Source organism: Macrosteles quadrilineatus, unplaced genomic scaffold (assembly GCF_028750875.1).
Source record: "Macrosteles quadrilineatus isolate MER2022 unplaced genomic scaffold, UCM_ALF_1.0 Scaffold_19__1_contigs__length_3004403, whole genome shotgun sequence".
NCBI classification, from domain to species: Eukaryota; Metazoa; Arthropoda; class Insecta; order Hemiptera; family Cicadellidae; genus Macrosteles; species Macrosteles quadrilineatus.
The window spans coordinates 1,875,198-1,897,548 of record NW_026542612.1 but is presented as its reverse complement, the minus strand read 5'-3'; the positions used below and the strand labels follow the sequence as shown (position 1 = coordinate 1,897,548).

Here is a 22,351-nt window from a genome sequence, read left to right as displayed (position 1 = left end):
ATTTAAAGTTTCATTCACAAACAACACTAGGATCATGTCAGCTCCTCTCTGGTGGTGGGAGGAGGGAGGAAGACAGGGAAGTTTTGCTGATGACAGTTGGCACTACTGCTTGTGTCTCGGTGTCGGATCACACAGGAGCCTACCCCCTTGGCATGGCCTAGCCCAGGCGGTAGGCTACGATATTTCAGGAGTTCCAGCGAGACTTCTGCAGCTCTATCTGTCCTTCCAGTGTCTTACCCAGGTATATCACAAACAGCTGCAATTGAAAAACAAACGTGTTGTTACTATGGTTAGTCACTATCCTCCATTTTAATTATTTCATTATATTATTAATAAAATATTATTGACAATACCCCCGCCGCAGCAAACCTGCAGACTAAGTGAATTTCTATTTACCTGGCTAGATTTCCACTCCACTATAATATTCCCTTAAATTTGACGATTTATTTCCTATTTAGATAACATTAATTTTAATGAGTGTAACATTTACTGTAAAGAATCTGGTGACTGGGTGATACTACTTGAAATTGGTTCAGGATGACTGTGGACTAAGATAATGGAAGAGAGGTATGGATGCATGAGGATTGTGACAAGGAAATATATAAACTTATTAACAATACTATGAGGTTGAGAAATTAAGAAGGACTGTTAACTGTATTTTAAAGGATTTTACCCTGAGGTTGATCGTGCCCATTGCCGTTAACACCTTAAGCCAGCTTTTGATGAGCTGTGACTTTAGTAATTTATGACAAGTAAACCTTATAACTAACCCACTACCTGACTATGAAAGAATTACATTTACAACATTAATAATTAATGAACTAACACTGTAAAATGGAAACTGATAGAAGTAAGGCAATCTAGCAATGAATTAACCGAATTGACAGGACATAAGTTTAATTATTGAACAATTAGAACCATGTGAATTTAGATTTTGTTTCGACAAGCTGATGTCGGCTTCCTTAAGGAGAAGACCGACATTTTAAGTTAGAAAACCTACATCCTAAACCCCCCTGATTTCTCCCCGGCAAACCCTAACTGAACTTAAACTATCTCACGATTGAATTGGGATTCCCTGATAATTTATGCAATACTTAGATACTAATACTTATTGGACAATATCACAAAACATAATTTAACAAGTTTTAAACGAACCTGAACACAGTGCAAACTTTTTCCTGACAATATCACAAAACATAATTTAACAAGTTTTAAACGAACCTGAACACAGTGCAAACTTTTTCCTGACTTATTCTTATCCCTGTCCTCTCATTGGTCAATTTTAATGTTAGTGGAGAGGGAAAGACGCCACTTGGTCAGTTCCGCTTGTATCGTCGTACCGGCAACTCCCGTGTTTCACGGTCACAAACTATCAAACCGCAATTACCGCAAAAATATATAATTTTACCATTCAAATGCAGTAATACTTCGTAAAAGTTGTTTTTTAGTTCTTTTATAAACTTTTTAGACAGTGATTTTATTTGATTTTACCTTTCACTCGAACACGTGCTCGAGATCGTGCACAGACTTGTGACTTTTGTCGAAAAAGCGTGGTTTCTTTTAGTTTTTTACGTACAATCTGGTTTGGTTTACAAGTGCAAGTTTATTTTGATATTTTGGAGAAAAGTGTATATGTGTCATCTTGTGCCATTTTTTACTGTACCATCGTCATCGCCCCCCCCCCCCCCAGAACGTCACTTCAGTTCCCAAAGAAGGCGCCTTCTCCCCCCTGCTGAGTCGACTCTCCTCGCTGATCCCTGGACCACGTTGCTGAGAGGCCCTGTACCAGCAGCCACAACCTCCCAAGGACCAAAAGTGCAGTAGTATTATCAGGTACTGTGCTCCAATCAGAATATTACCTGCACTAATTCATTTATTAAGCAAAAGTTATTGTGAACTTTCACGGTGTTGTTTCTTGACAAACTCATTGACATTTTTAAATTCTGAGAAAAACCGGCGCATTGCTGTAACCGAGTATTTCGTTGCAGTTAACATTTACTTTCTAGTTGTCCGAGAATTTACTCAATAATTATAATTAACGAGCGACTAAACTCACGTTCGGGAGTATATTACGGGCACATTAATCACTTATGTTTAGTTTTGAGTTTTCATCGAGGTTTCTGGGTCGGCGACGTCAAGTCCGAGAAGAGGGGAAAAGGCGAACGAGAGAGATTTTACGTATCCTCGTCGTTTTTACCTCTATTGCCGTTGACAGCTGATACGCTTCGGCCAATAAGTTATTGCTCGCGCGCTGAGTATGTATGTATAAAAGTGACGCGCACGGCACATGAGTACTTAGGGTTGCTGCTACAGGGAAGGTAATGAGGTGTTCTAGCGAATTTCCTTATAGGGAAGTAGCTATTACCGTAAGTGGCATGTTAAGACCTAGGCCAGGGACCGATTTACTTTTTAATTTGGATGTCCCCAGAGGCCAAAAACACTATTTGTACAAAATGTCATATCTATATCTATAAAAGAGGAACTATGTATGTATATATATATGTATATACGTTATGGACTCCGAAACCGCTCGACAGATTGTAATGAAACTTTCAGGCATTATTAAGCATCTTTCAAGGATGGTTCGAGTGAAGTTTGGTGCAGATCCGTCCAAAGGGCTCTGCCCCAGAGGGTTTTAAGTGGGCCAATGTCAGACTTTTTGATCTAGAATGTTTACAAATAAATATAATTTAAAAGCAGATGTTTACTTTCACCAACTGTTTTGTAAGTTTGAATAACTACAACATTCTGTATTAGCATTAGTCATGATTTGAAATAGTGCCACAGCGTTTCTACAGATTGCAGCACAGAAAACTATTTTACTTTTGAATAAGTTTAAATGTATTAAACCCCAATCGCAGCACACCTGTGCACTTAACAACGTTTAAATTCTCCAATGTTAAATATTAAAACATAAAAACCTTTATAAAAGTACTGTATTATAACCAATTTTTTTTTTTTTTTTTTTTTTTTTTTGTCCTAGGACGCTAGGCACGAGCCTGGGATTGTTTTTCACATTACTTCAGGCTAGACCTAGGGGTTGCGGCATTATCACTTAGATCAAATCCATTGGTGACTTGGCGGGGATCGAACCCGGGACCTCACGGACCGAAGTCCCGCGCTCTAGCCACTACGCCAGCTCAAAGGGATGACGTTTTTAAATGTATGACAACAGCTAATTTGCAACCAAAAGGTGAGTGAGCGTAGCGAACGAACATCAACCTGGAGGCGAGTAAGCGTAGCGAACGAGCTAACCTGAAAACAAGTGAGCGCAGCGAACGATTTCCAACCTGAAGGTGAGTGAGCGTAGCGAACGAACTTCAACCAGGACGTGATTGAGCCATGCGAATACTTATGAAGTCAAGCGGGGCAAAGCCCGCGGGTACAGCTAGTATGTATATATTATGTGTGTGAGTTCTTGAAGGTGATAACTCAAACCAGCATGATAGCACAGAGGTTTATGGGGGTAAAGTAAAAATTTGTTTTCCCCATTTTTGACCCTCAAAACATAAAATGTCCCAATTTCTCTCCAAGCCATTTTAAGTAGCTTAAAAAACAAATAATTAAGTATATCAAAGTGTTTTTGTAAAGTTATTGAATATAGAGAAAATGTTTAAAAATTGTAAATTCAAAATTCTCATGTTATTCTTACACTCAAACTCAAACATCTTTATTTTTGACAGTCGTTACAAACTGCATAATAGCGTCAACAAAATTTCTCTTACAAATAAAAACAATATTTCTTATGGATAAAATCTAAAAACTAAAAATCATTGATTTCTTCAAAAGTCTTCTACACTGTAACAACAGCGTGACAAAAGAAGACTCTTAACCCCTTTGCCAAATTTGTCCACACTATTTTCCATCTTCAGGGGAGCGGGCAGTGCACTGAACAGTTGAATGCCATTGTAAAATAAATGATTTTCAAAAACGCAGTTTTGTGCTTTGGAATATCCGAATCGGTGGCTTCTCAAACCATAGGAGATAGGGCGAGACTGATTTCGAAAAAGGTTGATATTTTTCTTAACAAATACGAGACAGTTTAAGATATAGATTGACGGAAAAATAAGAATTTTATAGTTAGCAAAAAGTGTTTTACAGGAAAATCTACGTTGCTTCTTAAAAACTGTTCTGATGGCTTTCTTTTGTAGTTTGAAAACTCTTTTAGAATTTACACACTCATGTCCCCAAACTGCAACTGCATATGAAAGACAAGGAAAAACCAGTCCGTAGTAAGCTACCACTAGAACTGTAGAGTCCAAGAATGTTGCCAAATTTCTTAATAAGAATATATTAGAACTCAATTTATTACAGACATAATCTAAGTGGGGTGTGAATTTCAACTGGCTGTCGATGTGAACGTCCAGGAACTTAGTTTCAGAACAGGACGGAATGAAATGATTGTTGTCTATGGCAATTGACAGGGGTGCTGTGTTTTCTTTGTTTCTGATATGAAATTCGATCATTTGAGTTTTGGCACTGTTTACAAACAAGTTATTGCAGCTAAACCAATGTAATATTGAGCTGATCTGACCAATTGCTTTCCTTCTGAGGTCGCGCATGCATGCTGCAGTCAACGACAATGAGGTGTCATCAGCAAACAAACATACCCTACCCTCAGACTCAGGCACACAACTTGGCGGGTCATTAATAAAAAGGATGAATAAAACCGGACCAAGCACCGAGCCCTGAGGAACCCCTGCAGTGATTGCCAGGGGAGGTGAAAATGCAGACTTTGAACAGTTGTTGTCATCAATGAAAGGAATTTGAACTACCTGAGTTCTGCCAGTCAGATAAGATTCTATCCAGGAGTGAGCCACACCTCTTATCCCGAGTGAGCAAAGTTTGTCTAATAAGAAGCCGTGATCTACCGTATCGAAGGCTTTGCTAAGATCGAAGAAGATTCCAGCTGCAGCCTTTCCTGAATCAAGGGATTGAGTCAAAGATGAGACTAGAAAGTGAATGGCATCGACTGTACTTCTATTTTTCGTGATGCCAAATTGATTTGGGGAAAGAATATTGTGTTTATCAATAAAAGATATCAGTCTAGAAATAAAAATCTCTTCAAATTAAAATTTGCTTAGTTTGTTGCGACAGAGATATTTTTATTAAAATGTAGTAGGGGTCTGCGGTGCACCGAAAAAGTCGGTACGGTACGGTACAAGCTTAATTACCGTCATCGGTTCGGTACAGCATTTTACACGGTACAAATTCGGTTCGGTACAGCCTATTATAATAATAAATTACTTTCAGTTTACTATCGTAGTCAACGGCAGTTGGTTCCGAGCACATAAAAGTCTTATCAGATGTTTGTTTACGATCTTCATAAATTATTACTAGCGTGATGTACAATAAAAAACCCATTAGCAGTCCCAAACCATTAACATTTTATCACGACAATAATTGTTGTATTGAAGTACTTCCAAGAACTGTTGAGTTTTATCACTTTTATTTCTTTACGACTTTCCCCAATTCTGTTTTATCATAAAAATAATAGTTTTATGATGACTGTTAAATGTTATCTCTAACTTAATCAGTATTTTCGTGAATATTGAATTTGCCGCTGGCCATTGCCTACTGCCATAAAACTGTTTATGGCTACATATTAAACTTGTAACTAATCTACAATCTTATTTTATAAATTAAAATATTTGTTATGGATATTTTATCTTTCTATTGACGACCATGGATATATACAAACTTTTGTCGTGATTTTAATTTTTAACATCAAAATACAATATTGCACAATCGTGATATTTTAGGCCATTGACCTTTATTATGCATCCGGTATTGCTGTTTCAGAAGAGAAGCACGTTGATAAATTATAAATTGATATTCCCCTAGTTAAAAAGAATTATTTTATAAACCTATAAAACAAAATCATAAAATCTTACATAAAGATAACAATAACGGAAATTGTAAAAAGGGTATAAAGATAACAACGTCTATTCTTTCTCTTTGTTCTTCTATTTCTTGGGTTTCCCTTCATCACGCATTCAACAAGTTGCCATGGTTACTAATCACCCATGTCGTTATCAGCTTTTGTGACATAGCGCACAGCAGGGGGTAAAACTTGACGAAAATCGGTAAATTTTTACCTATTATTTAATTACCAATGAATGTACTACTTTATTGGTATTTGGTATTGTATTAATAATCGGTTCAAATGGCAGATTTTTATCAAATTTTACACCAAATTTATTGAAATTTCAAGGTGAATATTAATAAAACAATTATTACCAAATATTTGTATTCATTATAAGATTGATTTGTGGTATTGGGTTCCCCACTGACGGACCTTCTTGGGGGTGAACAATAGACGGCTTATCAGACCCTCCCCTCCCCCGTGGTCTGGAGAAAGCATGTAAACAAACTATTGCACAAGCGTGCCTTGACATTGAGCTGCTTCAACTATAATTTTGTCAAATGAACTGTGATGTTTCAAAATCAAAAACAATAATTTGGGACCATACTGCTTAACAATAATGGACTGCAATTATTGTTGAACATACAATCCATTTTTAACAAACTAAGATTATACGATTCAAATACAATTATAAAAATTATCTTGGTATTTTACTTGGGGTAATGAAGTTATGTAGGCTAGTGTAATTCTCGGTTCATCAAGGTTCTACTGAATTATGTTTGGCAGTGAATAAGTGTAGAATGCAATTTATAAATTCAGGGATACACACCTTTTACACAGTTATAAAGTCTAATTGCCCAACATCAAATCTTACTCTGTGATAATCCAAATTTTAGTTTCAGAAAAAAACTTTGCAAGAATTGTATCCATCTTATAACTTAACTAGTTTTGAAGCTGATAAAAAAAAAATGGTCTTTGCCATTACTTCATCATAACCTCCAGTTTTTCATTGTCATCTGCTGTGAACAGCTGGCAAAACTACACTGTCTTCTACTGAATGCTTTTATATGTTTTTAAAATAAAAAAAAAGCAACTAGACATTGTGTTGGTTGGAAATAATTTACCAGTTTTGTGAAATTATCTTGTCAATAAATGTTTCAAACATGTTTATTCATAAAACTCTTATCCTATTTTTAAACTACTTTATCATGGCTATTCAAAGTATCTCAGAGTAAAATAGGTAAAGCCTTTATCTCAACTGTGATTTTTCTTGACACAATCTTCGTAGTAGTAAAAGGTTTTGTTTTAATAATGTGTGGTACAGTAATTGTTGTTAGAAAACCATGAATGTAGGATACTATCCATTTTCATAGTAATGTCTATGTATTAAAGTTAAAAATAATGGTTTAGATACAGTTCTGAGAAGAAAACCGCAAAAATACGGGTAGCCGCGTACCGTACCGATTTTGTACCGAGAACCGAGGTACAAAATATTGTACCGTACCGAACCGTACCGACCTTAAATTTTCTGTACCGCAGACCCCTAAAATGTAGGGATGGACGGGATCGAATATTTAGTTCGGGACGGGATTTTTATTTCCTTCCCAATTTTTTGGACGGGACGGGATTTTCTCCAGTGCTTAAAAAGAAAGTATTGAGTATTGCAGTTACCAAACAAGACAAACAAAATCAATGTTTACCATTTGTGGCACTGATATATAAAAACAAAAGAATGGGTAAAATGACTCACAGTCACGGTGCTATCGTCAAAATGACTCTCGGTCACGGTGTGATCGTCGGTATAACTCCGCGGTAACTTCGTGATCGTAGGTATGACTCCGCGGTCACGGGATGGTCGTCGGTATGACTCTGTGGTCACGGCATGATCGTCGGTATTACTCGCGGTCACGGCATGACTTGGCGGTCACGGCATGATCGTCGGTATTACTCGTGGTCACGGCATGATCGTCGGTATAACTCCGCGGTAACTTCGCGATCGTAGGTATGACTTGGCGGTCATGGCATGATCGTCGGTATGACTTGTGGTCACGGCATGATCGTCGGTAAAACTCCGTGGTAACTTCGCGATCGTAGGTATGACTTGGTGGTCACGGCATGATCGTCGGTATAACTCCGCGGTAACTTCGCGATCGTCGGTATGACACGTGGTCACGGCGTGATTGTCGGTATGACTCGGCGGTCACGGCGTGATCGTCGGTATGACTCCGCGGTTACTTCACGATCGTCGGTATGACTCCGCGGTCACGGCGTGATGACTCGCCGTTTCGGCGGGATCGTCGGTATGATGCCGCGGTCATGGCACGATCGTAGAAATAACTTCGCCTCCTGCGTTTGCGGAACTATCGTGAACATCTCTCGCGATAGCGGCGTCATCGTCACTCGCTAAGCGGTAAAATCGCCGACGATCGGATCAAATCCCGTCCTGAATCAAATGTAATCCCGTCCCGAAAATCGGGAATATTTTTTTCCGAAAATTTCCCAAAATTTCGGGACCCGTCCATCCCTATTAAAATGTTGATAGCTTAATATAAAATAAACAAAATTACCTAATTTCATAAAAATTTAAAATATATCCATAAACAAGCAAACTACAACAGTTTATTTATTCTCTATAAAAACATGAGAATTTTCAATTTTAACTTTTTTTTTGTTTTATCCGTAACCGTTAGGTAGGTACGGTTTGTAGGTGATACAATAATGCTTCAATATACTAAATAATTCCCTTTATTAAGCTCTATAAAATGGTTTAGGAAGAAATGTATAAAATTTTATGTTTTAGGGTAAAAAATGGGAAAACCAGTTTTCACCTCATAATTCCCCGTTCCCACAGTTAACAGTTAACACTATTGTAATTCTTAAAGAATTGTATAATAAAGTTAATTTTTACTTTGACATTGAGGTAAGACCGGTCTGTTTTCAGTAACTTTTAGATATCCTTATTCCATTGCTTTGCAAGTTGTTCAGGGCAAGCTTAGCCTTGGGCCAAACCTTCCCCTCAGGAGGGAGCTATTCTCAGTCCTAAAACAGGCAGGGACAGATATATCTTGCCATGAAATATGGTTCTCTTGTATCAAACAATCAAGAGCTGCTCCAGGACAACTGTTTATTGTCCCTGTAAAGACCAGCAAGTCTCTGCACTCCTGCAATAACTTTAACCGCACCAGCAGATTGCACCATAGGCCACCACACAAGCTAACCATATGTCCTGGCAAGTCATAGATAGGCAAAGAATTCAACTAACAGTAAAACTGATTACCGGACACAGGCGGTTCGTAACAGGTCTAATAAATAATTAAATAAATAATAATAATTAGTAATAATCAAATATAAACAAATGATTAATTATCGGAACAGTACGGTAATTAAATAAATTGTCAATATTTAATTCAATAATGGACGCTTTAGTTAGGATGTTACCTGGTGGATAAATTAGGGTCAAATGGTTTTAAAAAGGATTATTTGTAATATGTTCCAAGATGGTGAGATGAAAGGGTTGTTTGTTGTTGACGAAGATGAAGGGCGGGACTAGACACAAATCGGTATTCTGCGCATCCAGTTGGAGTGCTTTAAGAGGGTTGAGAACTAATGTAACGTTTTTAAGCTTAAAAACGGAAGTTTTCCGTTTTCATGGTGTTGGAAGTTCCAAATTGAGCAGCCGACGCGCATGCTCCTTCTTCGCCAGCTTTTGTTGAATTAACACCGTTGCCAATCGAATCATCGTGCGTCATGTAATCCACAAGTCTTGCTTGATTAACTGAGTGTTGATCAACTGAGGTTTTGTGTTAAACGGGCATGAACAGTTCATTACATTGGTCCACAATACCTCGGTGAACACACTGTATATTGTGTCTTAGTATTGACTTTTGGCTCTTCTTCCTAATAAATCTGTACTTACCAAATTTGTCACCTTCTGGTTGGTCCACATCAGTCTGAGTTTGTCGGACTATCCTGTATAGGTGGTGATGGGAAATTTTGGATTTGTTTGATTTCTTGATTTTTAAAGAGTATTTAAGCTAGTATTTTTAGAATGACATACAACTATTCGCCTACCTGTGATAGCGCTACTCCCAGAGCGATGCCTGCTATAGTGTACAGGTTCCGTTCTCCCCAGGACCGCACTACCTCTATACACCCACTGGTCCACACCTTCTTGCTGGCCTCCGCTACCTGTAGATGGAAATAATTATAATTTATATTAAGTGACAAAAATTTACACATGCAAAAGTTCACTATCCTGTTTTAATTTTAATTTCTCAGTTAGACTAATGCCACACGAGGCAATTTTCTCAGCTCAGAAATTATTGCAACTGAAATAATCATTGCAGGATGTCACAAGTAAAGCGTTTAAAACAGCAGTAGGCCTACTCAGGTTGTTGCGACTGAACACCACCTGTGTGGCAGGTTAGCCAACGGTAATGTCAGCTGTAAAAGTGGACCCAGGCCCATCCTCGCCCGACAGTCACCATCTGAAATTTCCGCTTGGCGGTTTTTATCGTTTAATGTGGCAAACACCTTTCACGTCTGTTGTTTTTATTTTTTCAGCTACAAAAACAGTTGTCGTCAGCTGTAAAAACCGCCTCGTTTGGCATTAGCCTTAAAAGTTGGGTAGACAAGTGGTTAGAGATCTTACTTGTTACACAAGAGGTTTCTTCTCAGAACCTACAAAAATTCATAGCAGATGATTCACCAATCAACTTTTGTAAATATTTTGTCCATCATCTGTAAAAATAACATTCAACACAAATGTGCAAGTGCCCAACAGTATAGCAAATATCTATGAGGTAAAAATTGTTGACCATTTAAGCTTGGTAGGAACTGGTCCCAAGAGTTACAAAAATGTTAGATTGTGTAGTTTATTTTTTTTTTCTATTTTTTATTTCAATATATGTTTTTGCGTTTAATTTTTATGAGGACAAGGATGAAAACAGACTGCTTAGTATGAGTGATATGAACAGTAAAAAACATTATTTGAACCTAACAAGCCTTTAACGGCTTTTGTAGCTGATTCAGTGTTTAAAATCAGGGTGTCTACTAACCGGGAAATCCGGGAAAACCGGGAATTGTACTTAAATTTTTACTGGCCATGAAATGTACGGGAATTGTCCTTAAATGCCAGACTATGTCCTTAAATTTTTAATGGGCCATAATTTTATTGATCGCTAGTTGGTTAGGAGCACATAAAAGGTTTATCAGATGTTTGTTTACATTTTCATAATTTATTACTAGAGTAATTATGCAATAAAAATCCCATAAGCAATCTCAAACCCATTAATATTTTATCACGACAATCATGTGTCAAGTCAAGTACTTCCAAGAACTGTTAACTCAGCAGCTAGCTCATAAAAGTTATATCACTTTTATTCCTTTACAACTTCTTTTTTTATTACTAGGGTAATTATTATTAGATCCCAAACCTACTTTATCGTGAAAATAATAGCTTTATAATGGCTGTTAAATTTCACTTACTGTTTATGCTTTCATATTAAACATGTAAATAATCTACAGTCTTATTTTGTAAGTTAACCCCTTTTTTATGGACATTTTATCTATCAAATCAAATTATCTTTATTCACTTTATACATTTTATATACATGAATAGTGTCAAAGCATACAACATTAGTTATAAAACTTAATCTAAATGGCTTAACCATAAATTTGACAATTATTTTAGAATGGACAGCTAATTCATTTTTGATTTATAAACTCATCTATACTATAGGGAGCCAGATTAATTAAGAATGATTTTAGCTTTTTCAAAAAATTGGCTTTGTTTTGATCTTTTTTTATTAAGGCAGGCAAACTTCTTATGAATAAATTGCCAATATACGAAGGCTTCATTTTTGAAAGTTTCAGACGATGATGACTTTTTACAGTAAGATTTTTCCACCTTGTATTGTATTTATGGGGTACTTCAGTGTTTTTTTCTTTATAAACATGCCGAATAGTTTTAAAAATATACAAACCGTACACTGTAAACATTTTCATTTCTTTAAAGTACTTTTTCACCGACTTCTTGTTCTTAAATTTTTCAATAACTCTAATGGCCTGTTTTTGTAGTTTTAAAACCTTTTTCAAATTTTTTTGTGCTGTCCCACCATAAATTTCGATTCCGTAGCCAATATGACATTCTATAAGCGAGTGGTATATCAATTTTAACACAGCTTTATCACAGAGATAAGCCATTGATCTCAAAACAAACAAGCCTGAATTAATTTTACCAACCAAATATGTAATATGTTCATTCCAATTTAGATGTTCATCAATTATCAAGCCTAAAAATTTAGTTGATTTCACTTGATTGATCGGCTTATTATTTAGATTAATTTTAGGGGTTTGATCTTTTTTTATCTTATTTGTATGAAAGAGAACAAAATTTGTCTTGTTTGTATTAAGTGTTAAATTGTTGTTTGTTAAAAATTGTTCAATATTTTTGAGCTCCAATTCAGTAGAATTTTTAATATCAGTAATTGAACTACCCGAAGTTTTAAGATTTATATCATCAGCATATATACTTAATATACTGGCTGACTCAGTCAATGCATTTGGGAGGTTTTTAATGTAGCATATAAATAAAATAGGGCCCAAAATAGAACCCTGAGGGACCCCTAGATACGTCTGTAGTAAATCTGATTTTGTCTTCTGTATCCAATTGTTTTTTGATAAATAAGAGAGTTCTACAAATTGATAGCGATCCTCCAAATATGAAGTGAACCATTTATGTGCAACACCCTTAATGCCCATTATCTTAAGCTTGTTTAGCAATACCATATGATCTACATTGTCAAAGGCCTGCGACATGTCCATAAATGTTCCAGCAGTATTTAAGCCTTTATCAACAGAATCTATTATGGCTTCAATGAGACTAATTGCTGCAGTAACTGTTGATCTTCCAGCCCAGAAACCATAAGTTTTTTTTTTCTTTTTTCAAGGGCGGATTTTTTTTTTAAATTAATTCATATGGCTAGGCAATGTCAAAGACTAACTGTGTCCATATAAAAACTCTTAATATGTGTCTTTATTGAAAACAAAGTTATCACAATTCTACGTTGCGCAATGATTATCTGATTATCGATCGTAATTTTGAGGAGATACGAAAGAGAAAAACTACCACCTAACGCGTTGTCTTTCTAACACAGCTATTCGTATCGTAATCTACAACGCAGTGCGAGTGCGTGATTGGCTCGTCGCTACGACGACACACGGTTGCCGTGACAACCTACAGTACGCACTGAGCACTGCGCCTTGTGTGGGAGGGGAGATTATACCAACAAACTATTTCAGTAATTCCATTTCGGGACGGATGAAAGATAAGGAAGAAACAAAAAGTGGTCACGTGTGCAAATGTAGTGGGCGAGACAATAAGGCTATAAATGAGTATTGTCGCATCGTTGTTTCTTGTTTGTTTACTTTTTCAGATTCTCTATTAAACGCCCCTATCTGCTATCTCTCTCTCTCCCCCCTCTCTCTCTAACGATGTACTGATTAAACAGATTGTGTTTGACGACTTTTTTACTTATAAGTTTCCCTGCGGTTATTTTAGTTAAATCAATCCCATAACCTTTCTATCGTTTATCAAAATAATTAATTAATCTGTTTTGTATTTTATTTCCTTTAAACCAACCCCTATTTACCATCTGTATTTTATAGAATAAAATGTTTGTTTATAAAGTTTGACTGGCCACACAATTTTGTACCTATTTTATTTTGTATAAATAAAATAGGTTATTTATCACAGTTACTTTGATGATTATATATATAATGAATGCTTTTTATTATCAAAATAAGTAATGAATTATTAATTTTTGATAATACAAGGGTCATTGAATACCATAATGTCATGTAGTTTCCTATTTGTAACTTGCAAATAGTAATAATTGATAGTTAATTCTGGAAAATGAAAAATAGTGAACGCACACATAAACCTGTTATCAAAACAGTAACGCGGGTGTAAGGGTTTATTGTTTCAGAGGCTAGGGTGTTTCAAGGACAAAGTGTTGGGCCTCCCGGCCTAGGGGGGAGGGGTGGTGGTGAGACTGCAAGAGGGGGAGGTAACTGGTTTTGGCTATTTATTGATTAGTTCACCGACCCTTCTAGCTAGACAACAAAATTGAGTGACAGTGTTAAATCATCGTGTTCTGCATTTCATTTCTTGTTTACTTTTTGTGTTATCCTATTAACTTTAGTGATTTGGTCTATTCCCTCCTGGTCCCTTGCAAATTGTATTATCAATGCTAAATAATCGTGGGCAATTCAAATTATATTTTTGATTATTCAAATCTCCTACACAAAAAGACAAAAGTCAAACCAGGCAAGGAAAAAACCTGCTATTGTAATCCCCATACCCAGCTATATGGGAAGTGGTGAAAGTCTAGTCTATATATAGCTCAAAGGTCTCACCCTTCCCTTCCCCCCCAACCCCCTACTCAATGTTGCTATTCCGCTCATTTCGAGGTCATTGAACAACCCCTCCCTCCCTTCTATTGTTTTGCCTCTATAGTGTTTCTATTCTGACTTTTATAAACATAAATTTATTGCTTACGTAACAGTTCAGTAGTGGAATTTTCTATTGTGAAACAGTAGGCCTACTTTAAAACAAAATCACTACCGATCATGTCATTATATTCTGTGTCAAGTAAGTACTGTATACCATTGCCAGTCAGTCACCGGCGACTGCTTTGAGTTGACCTATTCTGTCGTGACAGCTATAAAAATAGGTTAGGACAACTATCTCTTGCTTTTAGCGAATTTCCCTAAAGGGAATAAGCTATTACCGTAGGTCTCATGGTAAGACTTAGTCCCGGGACCGATTTACTTTTTCATTTTGATGTTCCTAGAAGCCAAAAACACCATCCGTTCAAATTCATATATATATATATTTATATATTTATATATATATATATGTGTCCGTCAGCACGATAACTCGAGCAAAAATGATCCGATTTCGATGAAATTTGGTACAAACGTGTAAACTTACGTTTATTCGAACGAGTTCGCGAGCCAGCATGATCGGACCATGGGAACGGGGTTTTATGGGGGGATTTATGGGGTAAAAATTGGTTTTTCTCATTTTTGACTCTCAAAACATAAAATTTTTCCAAATTTCTTCTAGACCATTTTGAAGAGCTTAAAAAAACAAATAATTCAGTATATTGAAGTGTTTTTGTATGGTTATTGGTTACGGAGAAAATTATAAATTAAAAATTCCCATGTCATTCTTATGGAGAATAAGTAAACTTTTGTAGTTTGCTTGTTTATGCATATATTTGGATCAAACTTGGCCAATCGATTTATTTTATACTAAGCTGTTAATATTTTACTGAAAAACACACTTTATTACCCTGTAGGCAGCAAACCTAGGTACTCGTTAAACCTAATGTTATTTGATTAGATTTAATTGAAAATCAAATCAGGCAAATGGAAATTCGCTTAGTCTGCAGGTTTGCTGCGGCGGGGGTAGTTTTCTATATTTGTATTACTGTAGAATCTACAGTAATACAAATTATCCATCATTTTATGTAAACACAAGTTACATTTTAACAAATGTTGATTTTTTACAATTTTTAACCAAACTGGTGGAGTTCAAAGATAAGCTCGAGTTTCAAGGCCGTACTCTACTCGAACTCGAAATCTCGAATACTCGCCCGTTTTGTGTTAATAGTATAAAAAAAATCGGATCCATTAAAACCGGATCCAGCCCAAGATTTTTTGTGGATCCGATCGGGCATCGGTTCTAGCTCAGATCCGGCAGTCCGATATCCGGATCCGACCATCACTAAAAATAAGCAAACTATCTGCCTTCCAATATCACTATCCTCTTGTTTGCTTATTGCCTATTACTTTTTTACAGTAGAACCTGGATTAAACTAGGACGGATAAACCAGGCGGCGAATCAACAGTGGTCAATAGATATCTCAAAATTACGTTATGGTACATAACTTCATTATCCAAGAAAGTTTTTTAAATTGTATTTCTTAACTCAAGTGTAGTAAAATGCATTGTTAAACTATTTTAGTCCATTATTGGTATGTAGTAGGCTCCCACATTTTTATTTTAAAACATCACAGTTCATTTGAAAAAATAGAACAAATAGAATCAGAACAAAGAAAAATATTGATCAAGCTCCAAGGTGATATCACGCTTGCGCTGACAATCATCTGCTCCTAACACATCTAGGTGATTATTATTGTCAATGCTAGATGATTATTATTATCAATGCTACTAATGCTAGTTGCCTATCATCATCGACAGTCTTCTGCTAAAACATCACTTACCGGTAGCCTATCACTAGCAGTCATTTACTCAACTTTCTGTTTTGTTTTCAAGTGATTTATTACAGTACAGTGATTAGCAAATCTTATGTTAAGTTTGAGATAGCTGTGATATAAAACTGAACAGTCTTTATAACTTAACCAAAGTTAATACGATAGCGTAATAGTATATTTTGACTAAGGTATGAAAACTCCAAATTATGACATGTCTATTCTGCTTGACAGTATTATTATGGGCCTGTCAAAATATTTTATACGATCTTGGATTAACGGTGGTTTTCAGTTATCCGTGGTCTCCTTCCCATTAATTACCTCGGTACTACTGTATATTACTCATACGCTGTTTTATAGAAAATTATCACAGTTTCCTGAATTCTGATTAGGTACAATTCTGTTACAATTTATCTACATCTATAAACAGGCTTAATGTAATATTATTTTTAGTAGGAGTTGATTAAACACTTACTGATGACTCCTGTACTCCGTAGCCACACATTATGTTGACAAGACCACTCTGAAAAAATAAACATTCAATTATTATAACTTGTTACTGTGTTCTATGAAAATCAATTATTACTGCGGTGCATAACAATATACAGTAGACTCCCTCTTAAGGACACCTTTTAACCGGACTACACTCGACGGAAATAACATCTCTTTAACCGGACAATTTTTATCAGCACATTGGTTTGACCGGACTGGATCGGCAGGAAGTGGGCAGTACTGAAACGACTGTTCTCATGGGAATGATTTGAGACCAGTGTTCACATGTCTAAAAACAATGCTCTCCTAAATTTAAGTCGAATATCACAATAAACAGTCTGTTTTAACGACTTTTTGGGAACGTCGGTTTAACCGGAAAACCCGTTATCCGGAATGGCCTCGGTCCCGAGGAGTCCGGATAAGAGGGAGTCTACTGTAGATAGTATATCGAACATTAAGTTTATTTTTATTTTTTATTGTTAAATCGTTATTTTTTTACTAATCAAATTTAACTACCAATTTGCCAAAGAATATGAGCAAGAAAATTTGGCTAGAACAAGTTGCTTATCATTAGGCCTATTCCACATAAAAGACAAACAACAAATATAACAAACAAAACCAAATCTTGTTATGTCTAATTTATCTTGAAAGGGGTCAAAGTAATAGATAGAGACAATATACTCTAAATGGTGATGGGGAGTTAGTTTGACAAATTGATGCTTGGTGGCAGCACCGAACGGACGAATCGCCTGACTCACGTAGTCACATTTGACTTGAGTGGTGGCAAAACAGCCAACCAGAGGCCAGTTCCGGGGCTCACATGATTTTGGAACTTTCACCATCCCTTCTTCTTCCGGTTCAAGACGTTACACACGAGATGGACGATGTCTAGCTGTTTGGAGTCTAGAGACATTTTATCTATATACATCGCGGTAATCTTTTGTGGAAATCCCTCTTCATAGGATACATAGTTGTGCTTCTTATATTACATACAAGATATCACCAAGGAATTATCAGTGAAGTGAATGCATTGCTGACAATTAAGTGATTCATCTAGATCGTCAAGACCACGAGACCCTAGATCCAGTGGACATTGTGTGTCCCCTCCGACTTTCGACAGACATCTTACTGATATGACTACAGGATCAATGATGACGTATTATCTACTTGATAACACCAGCCGATGACCGATGGGAGAGTATAGACGACAGGAAAATGGACTTAACCAGCTACACCACAGCGACTATACAGTACTACGGACCTAACCTACTCAGCACCCTTCGCCAAGGAAACCCAACTTAAAGCTATGTATATTAATATTTAAGTTACATATCTAATCAATCTTTTAATTTACCTGATTAAATATTGTATAAGTTAGGTCTGGATGAGCTCATTCGGTAGGAGGGTAATTTTGTTGTGATAGGGTATTATTTCTAAATTCATTAAATTAAGTAATTTTTTATCTATTCCATTTTATTATTTTACCATGTTCTATAAGTTTATGTTTATTCAAAGTAATAGTAACAGAATAGGTTCAGCCCAAGTAAACTAATATCTAAAAGTAATAACAAACTAAGCCGGAACTGTTACAATCTGCTGAAGAATATATGTATTACATTATTGGTAAAACTTTATTAACAACTAGCTGTTGTACCTGTCATGTATATATGTAAATAGTGTATATAGTAAAGCAAGATGAACAAAGATTAAGCCTGCCTACAAGATAAAAAAAAAAAAAACACTATGAAGATCCTAGAAATGGAACGAGGATTTGGTCTTCTCTATCCGGCAATGAAAGTGAGTAGTTGTGTCAAAGTATCTACATACGTTTTACATAGTATATTTTAATCGGCAAACCCTTAATATCAATTTACGTGTTTAATATTTTAAAGTGGCGCAGTCGGGGAGTGATTTTTTTAGTTTAAAAGTTTTATTGAAAGTTTTAATAAGTGTGATTAATTATTTTAAGACTCAAGTCTAACCCACATTTTACACCCAGCCCATGGGGCATACATGCTCGATTTTCGTTTTTCAAGGGTTTTGCCTTTACAAATAGCTGATGAGAAGCCTAAATGTCTACAGTCAGGTAAAAAATTGCTACTAATATTGAAGAATTGCTAAAACAAAGCAATGAAATTAGAAAAATCTGACATACTTTCTAAAATTCAAGACCCAGGTCGTAAAAACGACAATACAATACAATACAATACAATTCGTTAAGAATTACAATAGTGTCAATACAATAGTGAATTGTACATGTTAATTTCCATAATTTTCATAAAATTCCTTTATTGAGTAGAAGGGTCTTGCGATTAGCCACTTCTTCAACTCCTGGTGTAGCTTGTTGCCAGTCAGGTCTCTCAGGTAGTCAGGTAGATGGTTCCTCAGCTTGCAGCCGGTGTAGGAAGGTTTTTTCTCCCAAAGAGTTGTTCGGTGAACTGGTAGTGCAAATTTGGAGCCATGACGGGTGTTGTAGTGGTGCAGGTCTTGGTTTCTTGGGGGGTTTATTTCATTCACATACTTTATGGTTTCAAGTATGTAGAGAGACACCACTGTGAGGATTCCTAGGTTTGCGAATGCTAATCTGCAAGTCTGTGGTGGGACAAGGTTGGCGAGGGCTCTTATGGCTTTCTTTTGAAGGACAAAAATTTGATTCATATTTTTTGTTGAAGTTTCTCCCCACACTGTCAAGCCATATCTAAGATGCGACTCTACCAGTGCAAAGTAAGCTGTTTTGGCCACAGAGAGTCCGCCTATGTAGTTTATTCTTCTGACGACATATATTCCAGTACTGATTTTTTTGCTTAGGTGGTTGATGTGCTCTTTCCATGTTAGTTTGTTATCAAGGATAACACCGAGAAATTTTGTGTGGTTTTCTATTGTTACATCCTCTAATTGAGGGACTATGGCTTTTTTCTTACTGAACTTCAGAGTTGTAGTTTTTGTGGGGTTTATTGCTAAGTCATTGTTCTTTGAGTAGAGGATAGCTTTATTTAAGATCGATTTTGAATTAAGGTATAGGCTTTGGGCTGTGTTGTCCTTGATCAAAATGGTCGTGTCATCTGCATACATGATTGCAACAGCATTTGCACTCTCAATTTTTTTGGTGAAGTCATTAGTCAATAGGATGAATAGAATCAGGCCTAATACAGAGCCTTGTGGAACTCCTCTTGTCAGCTTGCTTTTTGAAGATTTGAAACTTTCTGTGACTTCATTTGATGAGTTTTTCAGTTCCACGACTTGTGAACGTCCCGTTAGGTAGCTTTTGAACCATTCTAGCGCAGAGTTTCTTATACCAAGTCTTTCGAGTTTCTTGCATATCAGGTCGTGGCCCAGGCAGTCAAAAGCCTTACTGTAATCAAGGAAGATGGCGGAAATGTATTGTTCGTTTTCTATCTGGTCTAGGACGTACTCAATTAGTGCTGTTATAGCTGAGGATGTAGATTTATTCTTCCGAAAGCCATGTTGGTTGTCAGTTAAGAGTTTGTTATGATTAAGATGTGCCATTAAAATAGCCAGAGCAATTTTTGCTATGATTTTAGAGAAACTGGAGATGAGAGAGATGGGCCTGTAGTTTTGAGCATTTTCAGTTGGTCCTTTTTACTTTCTCCCCCTATACCATAGTATATGGAGAAAGTATTGTTTTCGTCAAAATTTTCGAGTTTGAGTTTTGAGTGGATATATTCGTTTTGGGTCCCCCTGGACCCAAAAAATTGGTTTTCAAAGTGATGTCTGTGTGTGTGTGTGTGTGTGTGTGTGTGTGTGTGTGTGTGTGTGTGTGTCTGTGTGTCTGGATGTGTACAGAGCTAGAGACTACACCTGTGGTCCGATTTCGATGAAATTTGGTATGTAGGTCCTAATCCATGGTATCTCCAGGCGTTTTTTTCATTTTTTTGAAATTTTGATTTTTAATGGGGATTTTCCCATAAAAACCCATAAAAAACCGGAAAAATTGGATTTTCTCAAAAATGGCCCGAACGATTTTGATAAAAATTTAGTATGTTGTAGCACTTTAAATTTTGAATAAAATGGTACAAATCCCATTTCTGTAAAAATTACGGTTCAAAAGTTATGGTCAAATATGTTATTTTCCCATAAAAACCCCATAAAATAACAAAAAATAGGATTTTAGAACAAAAATCCTGTTTTGATTTAACATAGTAGGTTATGGTCGTTACAATTTTGATAGTTTTTTAATTTTTTAGAAATTTGTATTTTTTATGGGAATTTTCCCATAAAACCCCATAAAATAACTGAAAAATAGGATTTTCCCAGAAATGCCTCGAACGATTTTGATAAAAATTTTGTATGTTATAGTCCTTTATATTCTAAACAAAATTGTACAAATCCCATTTCTGTAAAAATTACGGTTCAAAAGTTATTGTAAATTATGTCATTTTCCCATAAAACCCCCATAAAATAACAGAAAAATCGGATTTTCCCAAAAATGGCCCGAACAATTTTGATAAAAATTTTGTATGTTATAGTCCTTTATATTCTGAACAAAATTGTACAAATCCCATTTCCGTATATTTACACCACTTACACATAATAAAGGTTGTTGAACAACTTATGGGAGAAAGTATGTGTCAGAATGCTGATACCGTTTATTTATGTTTGGGGTATATTTTACTGACTTTTATGGTGGATGGGAATTTGCCTTCTTTAAATGATTTATTTATAAGATAAACCAGAGGAGAGATCCAGAGAAGTGTAAATTTACAGTATTTAAAAACTTCTCTCCTTAGCTCTTATCTCCTTTCGCCGCTACTGCAAAATCTTTGGTTCGCTCAATGGATTTTTCTACTGATTTCAATTCTTTAATTTTCTGAAAAAGTTCATGAGAAACTATTGAGTAAGAACTGCCTGTATCTACCAACGCTTTAATTGTGTATTTACCAAACTTAACTGGAATTGAACATAAATGTATTTTTGGAATTCTTGGAGCATGTTTTGATTTATGATCTGTACTACTATTCTTTATCTCGGCGTTTGATTCGGCGCCTTGGCACTTGCGAGGGTGGGTCGCGCCTATCACCGCCCTAGGCTGGAGTTTTGTTGGTTTTGATTGCTGAAAATCACCTGGTTGTGTGTGCCGATAGGCTTGGCGTTGATTGTTAAATCTACCCTGAGGCCAGAATTGGTTTTGAGGTCGTGTCGGTCGTCGCCACCATGGGAATTGTTGTTGGTACGTTTGACGTGGCCTAAACATACGATCGCCGTTCGGACGACTCGCGCAATATCGCACTGTGTTGGGTCTATAAGGAAATCGCGGTTGCCCTAATTGCATTTGGTTTGCGCCGCTATTTCGGTTTTCATGCTCTCTCCACGCGTGATTTGAATCTCCAATTCGTCCTTGGCGATGCAGCCTGTCTGGGAAAAATCTATCTGTTGGTTGGTTTTCGACGCGCGGCCTATCCGTATTACGCTCCGAATCTCTGATTACCTCCATTCGTGGTATTAAATGCAACAACTCTTCCACTGTACTAGGAGCCGGAAATCCTGCCAAGTTGGCTCGGCTCGCTGGGTTCACCCCTGTGAGAATTATATCTAACAGGTTGATGCTGGATTTCAGCAAAATTTCGGCTGAATTCTGTACATTGGTAATAAAGTCACTAAGAGGCACGTTGCGTCCTTGGGTGAGGTAAATCGAATTGGAAACCAATTGCTGCCCAGCTCTGTCTGGCAAAAACATTTTGATGATCTGTTCACG

General features: G+C 36.4%; 1 protein-coding gene across 1 annotated transcript in view; it reads right to left on the bottom strand.

Annotated features, from left to right (window-relative positions):
• LOC129005328 (tetraspanin-33-like) overlaps positions 1 to 22,351 on the bottom strand; it is a 37,441-nt gene continuing 15,090 nt past the window's right edge. Inside the window, exons 5-7 of the mRNA XM_054434188.1 lie at positions 16,622 to 16,669; positions 9,938 to 10,054; positions 1 to 256 (exon numbers count right to left, since the gene is read on the bottom strand). Of these exons, the coding sequence (XP_054290163.1) occupies positions 185 to 256; positions 9,938 to 10,054; positions 16,622 to 16,669 (237 nt within the window). The 3' untranslated portion in view covers positions 1 to 184. The remainder of the gene's footprint in view (positions 257 to 9,937; positions 10,055 to 16,621; positions 16,670 to 22,351) is intronic.